Source organism: Crocodylus porosus, unplaced genomic scaffold (assembly GCF_001723895.1).
Source record: "Crocodylus porosus isolate Cpor-Errol unplaced genomic scaffold, CroPor_comp1, whole genome shotgun sequence".
Lineage (NCBI taxonomy): Eukaryota > Metazoa > Chordata > Crocodylia > Crocodylidae > Crocodylus > Crocodylus porosus.
The window spans coordinates 1,058,279-1,064,278 of NW_017728886.1; the positions used below are offsets into that span (position 1 = coordinate 1,058,279).

The window sequence follows — 6,000 nt, forward strand, 5'->3', positions numbered from 1 at the left end:
ACTCCACAGTGCCTAGCAGCGAGAGTGTGCTCGGGGCCTCCCCACCCTCCACCTTTCCCAGAGGAAACCCCTTCCAAACGTTCCCCGTCCCCTCCGCGTCCCCGGCATGAGCGTGGAGTCCTGGTTCAGGCCGTGGGCTGGTTTAGAATAAGCTCAGGTTGTTTTTAGTGCGATCAACCTCAAATTGAAAGGATCCAGGTGGAGACTTTTTTTTTTTTTTTTTTAAACTCCTCACGATGTACCTGAATTCTTCACACTGCTGTGTTCCTCTATAAATAACCCGCGTGGTGACTTTTTCATCTGATCCTATGTATAGGGCCGGTTTTATTCCTGCAACGCAGCCACCCAATTTTGTGAAATTAAAAAAAAAATTTTTTATACAAAACTGAGTCCTGCGGAGTTTGTCGGGAGTTGGATCCACGCGCGCAAGGCTAGAGCCTGCATCTGCTGGCGTCAGCTTCATCCAGACAGCCGGCTCTTTTCCAGCGGTGCCTTGTCTAGCACACACTTGGATGCGAGCGCTGAGCATGTTACCCCACGTGCTGGGGGTCGTCCGAGTGATTTGGGTCAGTGGGGGCACTTCATCCGATACGTTCAGATCAGCAGCTTTTAATGGAAAGGGTGAAATCAAACCGTGTGGCATGATAGATGAGACGAAGTGAGTAGGGGTCTAGCGGGGCGGCATCTCGAGGCCTGACCCCAGCTTCTTGCTGAGGGTGGAGGTAGATGTAACCATTATACCGGTATCAAATGATACCAGTGTAAGCCATTACAGTTCCCAAGTTATGTCTGTCTGCTCCCGCAGCGACAGAAGCGCAGGCAGCGGGAAAGGGGGGTGATGCAGTTCATCCATACCCCAAAAGCTGCATGCAGATGTCGTAGGTTGTGGCAACGGCTGATGTCTGGCCAGAGCCTGGGACCAGCAGCTGCCTCCCCGTTGTCCCATCTCAGTGTCTTTCAGCCGGGTCCACCCTGTACCTCATCCCGTGGGGAAGTGGAACGATGCTCCGAGTTACTGCTGCAGCTGAAAAGCGTGGGCACTGGCTGAACCAAGAGGAGCTTTTCCTCTACTGACGGCCTGACCCCAAGCGTGCGGCAGTCAGCGAGCCAGCAGGCTCCCATCCTGCAATGTGGGTTTCCCCCCTCCCTCTGGCCAAACCCTGCCTTCCTGTGGGGCTGCTTCATCCCCTGTTCTCCAGGATCGAGAGAGGTCTGCCAGGAATCCACCAACGCAAATTGTGTATGAGCACATGCAGAACTCATGAGTGCAATGCCAGTTGTGCAAACCGATCGCTGGCTTCCTGCCGCTTGGTCACCCTCCTTTCGTCCCTTGCTTTCCCCCAGTCTTGTTTCATCTTCCATCTGCCTGTTACCAGACTTCAATATTGGACTTCAGGTGGTGGCACTGAAGTTATAAAATGCCAGAACAAGAATAGTGTGTTCTGTGTTTAGCCTAAGCTAAAACACTACTTAACTTAAAATGCAACGTAATTAGCCAAAAAAATACAGCAGCCTTGCATAGATCTGTAATTGTGGGGGCAGAGTGTCTCCTTGCAGCCGGGTATTTGGGAAGTCCTTGAGGGATTCACAGATCTGGGCATGTGGAAAGATCCCACAGGCCTCATCTTTGCCTGGGTTTCTTCTAGGCGGGCTGCACCCCCTGCTCCCTGTTGGGTGCCGTGACCGTGACACGCTCTTCATGTCCGGCACGTGTGCGGTGTCTCTTGTGTTCAGTGTCTGCCTCTCCTCAGCTATTCCAGTTTTGCCCCTTGCAGGTTCTGCTTTGAAATGTAAACGTATCAGTAAAAAGGCCCATACATGTTACGACTGTGCCAGGTCTTTGACAACACCCATGACTTAGCCTGGCTGCCTACCCCTGCCCTTCCTGCCTTCGCCCCCAGCACCGAACCTCCCACCCAGACCCTGCTGCTGCCCCTTCCTGCACCCGGTCCCTGGTGTCAGCAGCTGCTGAGGAAGGAAGTGTTGGTTATGGGGGGAAACGCCCCGGAAAATCGTTATCGCGTCTTCGATGCCTGGAGCTCGGGGTGACTGGCTGAGATGTAGGGTGTCCAAGCTCTCCCTGTGTGTACACACACATCCACACGCACATGATACCTGACACAAACATGCACCCCGCAATACCTCACGTGTCTGCACACATGCACCCCCCAATAGCTGCTTTGCATGTGCACGCACGTGCACACCCAATACCTGACACACACACACACACAAATACCTCTCTCGAGCACATGTGCACACATGCATTCCCAATATCTCTAGTGCATATGCACGCACACACCAGTACCTGACAACCCCCCCCCGCATACCTCTCACTCACGCACGCACGTGCACCCCCCCCCAATATCTAACACATGCACATGTCAACACCTGACCCCCACTGCGCATGCATGCACACACATGCCAATACCTGGGTTTAAGCAGCACGTGGCTGCGTGGTGGGCAACAAGCTGCTGACCGAGTGGGGCAGGGGGAGCAGCCCGAGCTCCAGGCTCCAGCATGACCCATGCCCAGTTGGGCTCTCCTCAGCCCGGGCAAACAGTGTCGCTCGTTATCCAGCCACCTCCCCCTGGCTGTGTGCGGCGTGCACAGCAGTGCCGCTCTCGGCGAGCCCCTTGCCACACTGCGGGTCTAGCACCAGGGACCTCCCCGGGGGCTCTACTAGTCTGCTGCCTGCTCCTGGGGCTCGCTGGGGTCACCCCTCTGCACCCTTCTTGGGGGACATTTGGCTGATGAAGGGCCCGGGGCCCTTGCTGGGACCCCGTGCTGCCTCCCCTTGCAGCAGAAGCTCCACACAAGGGTCTGACTGGATGCGCGCAGCACAGCTCTGACTACCCGGGCCCGCATCAGTCCGCGCAGCACATTTGCAGCTGCCTCCTGCTGCATTTTGCTGTCAGATGCACCAGGTTAAAATGCACCCTGGACACTGTTTTAAGGCTAATCTAGACATAGTTCTACCTTTGTGCTACCATGACCAACTCCAGAGGGTCTTGCCCCTGTGCTCGGGATCAGACGAATGCTGCGTTGGGGGCAGGAAGGGGTAAGTACGGCCTTCCTCTGCAGCGAGGGCACAGCCTCTGCCTTGTCTCTCGAGCATCTAGAAACAACCTTTTATAGGAGCAGGATGCTGGCTACTGCGGTCCCCCCGCTTTCCCCGGGGTGGGCTCGGGTGTGATGACTGATGCTGCGTCAGGGCTGACAGTAGCTTTAGGAAGAGTTTAGATGATGGATGTGTCTGGGCCGGTTTGGACAGGGCTGATATTGCCTCCAGCCAGGCTTGGATTAGACGTGACCTCTGGCAGCCCCACAGCTCTGTGACTCCACCATAAATCTTGCCCTGGCCCTGAGCCGGTAACCGTGGGGCAGAGGCCTGCTGCTGCCCTGCTCTTCAGCACAGACGCCTGGGCCACGTGGGCCAGGGGTGCATCGTGGAACGGGGCTGATATGGGACGGGTCTTGCATTTGGCGTCTCCCAATACGTGCGCCTCCCCGGGTCCCGAGCAGCCCCTTCTCCGAGCCCTAGCCCCTCCTGTTCTGCCAGCGTGCTGAGTCCCAGGTCCTTGTGGCCACCCTGCAGCCCTTGAGACGGGCTAACAGCTCTCCTGAGGAGCCTTCGGGTGCAGAAGACTGCAGCCCTGAGCTGCCCGGGGGCAAGACGACTTCGCCCCCGGGCCTGTGACCTGCAGGGTGACTTGCAGCTGCTGCTGCCTCTTGCAGGAAATGGGCAGCTTCCCCCACTGCAGGAGCTGCCAGGTGGGTGGGCCCGGCTGCGTCCCTGGTGTGCAGCCTGTGGAGGGGTGCCCTTCCTTCTGGGTACCAGGCTGGATGGGACACGCTCAAGGTCATTAGGCGGCTGCCCTGCTCCACCCCGGAAGTAGCTGCATTTCCAGCAGGCAAAGGGCTGGCTGGCGGTGTGATGAATGTTACGTAGACATCGCCTTCCAGCTCAGGTGTCCATGTTCTGCCCTCCTCAACCTCCTCTGCTAGCTCAGCTTTCTCCTCCCTCCTGCTCTGGACTCATTAAGCAGCTGCCCTGCTCCACCCCAGCAGCCAAGGGGCTGCCTGGCGGCATGATGAATGTTACGGAGGCATTACCATCCTGCTCCGAGGTGCTGCGAAGAGGTATGCTGGGCTCACGTGGGGTAGGCCTTGCTTGCCTGTGTTAATCTAGTCCTGGCAGCCACCCAGGCTGTCGGCTCGTTCCCTGCAGCTGGTCCTTGCAATGCAGCCGGCTGCTTCCTTGTCTCTCTTGCTCAGTCGGTTCCACCGCGCCTTGCCCAGACGTCGTGTCTGGGTTTCGGGAAACATTTCCGTGCAATTTAAACACCTCTGGTCCTACAAACCAGCTGGAGCACGGACCTCAGCTCCGGGATGGGTTGACTGGCAGGGCTGTTGCCAGAGGCCGTGGTGGAGGGAAGAGCAGTCCTCTCCGGCCCACGGGGGTCCTTTAAAGCTTGCAGTGCCCTTCCTGGGGGTGAATGCCAGGGAGCCCGGGGGCAGGGTTGCATTTATTTGGCTGGTGGGGACTGTGCCGGCAGACTCTTTGGGGACCGGAGCTGGGGTCCCTGCAGGCACTGGAGAGATGGAGGTGGGGAAGTCCTGAATCAAGCACCACCCAGGTCCACCCCTTGGGCCTGAGATGAGCAAGAGGCAGGAGAGCGGGGCTGGCCATGGGGGGGCAGGTTGCTGAGCTGGAGCCAGGGAAGAAGAGCCGGCCCCGGCTCTTCTTCCCGTTGCAGCCCCCAACCTGCCGCTGAGCGGAGGTGACGGCCCTTCCCCGGCTTCTCGGTCAGACATGGAGGGCTGTCGCAGGGTTGCCTCGGCCGGAGCTGGGCGCGGGACCGGGTGTCCGAGGCCAGAGCGAAGGCCGATTCTGCTCAGCCCTTGGAGAGGGGGCGCGCCAGCGGCCTGCTGGTGCAGAGCTCTAGCTGCCTCCCAGTCGTGGGCTTGGGGATTTGACCGGTCAAGTATTGGTCAAGAATGATTAAAAAAAACAGCCAAGAGGTCCAAATAATACATGGGGGGAAATGTAAAGTTGCCATGAAGAAATGTGTCGAAAAACAATACAAAAAAATCCAACTTCTGTCTAGCCAACTCCACAAAAATGTAGTTTTTTTGTAAAATGGCCATTGTCTTTGACCGGTCAACTGACAAGAGCTCACTTGACCAGCTGGCCAGCCCTGCCCTGGCACGATCCAACAACTCTCGGGTTTGCTGCGGCTGCTAAGAAATGCTCCCGGCTTGGAGATCCAGCACCTGCCGTCCCCGCCGGCTTGCACGTGGCTGCAGCTTCTGGACCGTGGTCTGCTCCTGTGGCTGGACCCCGCGCCGGGGCTCGTGACATCATATAATGTCGGGGCCGGAGGGAAGCTCGGGAGAGGGCGTCTACCTGGGCTGTGCTGCATGGTGTTGCTCTCACCGACAGCGGGGTAACCGTGGGCAAAGCCCCTTGGTCTCCCCGCATGGGCTACATCAAGTATGTTATATAGGTCACCGTTTCATAGTTTCTGGGGTCTGAGCAGATCATCTAGTCCGACCCCCCGCCATGGCAGGAAAGAGTACTGGGGTCAAACGACCCCGGCAAGATGTTCATCCAACCTCCTCTTAAACACCCCCAGGGTAGGACTAGTTTGTAACAGGCCACTAGATCCCCCTCGGCCTTCTCCTGTGGAGGCTGAACAGGTTCAGGTCCCGCAGCCTCTCCTCGTAGGGCCTGCCCTGCTGCCCCCGACCGTGCGAGTGGCCTCCTCTGGACCCTCTCCGTGCTGTCCACATCTCTCCTGAAGTGCGGCGCCCAGGACTGGACGCAGTCCTCCAACTGCGGCCTGACCAGTGCCGCACAGAGGGGGAGGATCACCCCCCTGGACCTGCTCGAGATGCATCTGTGGATGCATGCCAGGGTGCGGTCGGCCTTCCCGACCGCCCACCCTTGTAACCTGTCTAGGTCTGATTGTAGCCTGTTGCATCCTTCCAGTGTGCCCA

At 58.1% G+C, this 6,000-nt stretch overlaps 1 protein-coding gene across 1 annotated transcript in view; it reads left to right on the plus strand.

Moving 5' to 3' along the window:
• The first annotated feature begins 641 nt into the window (after positions 1-641).
• CSPG5 (chondroitin sulfate proteoglycan 5) overlaps positions 642-6,000 on the plus strand; it is a 26,988-nt gene continuing 21,629 nt past the window's right edge. Inside the window, exon 1 of the mRNA XM_019537875.1 lies at positions 642-658. Coding sequence (XP_019393420.1) covers positions 642-658 — 17 coding nt within the window. The remainder of the gene's footprint in view (positions 659-6,000) is intronic.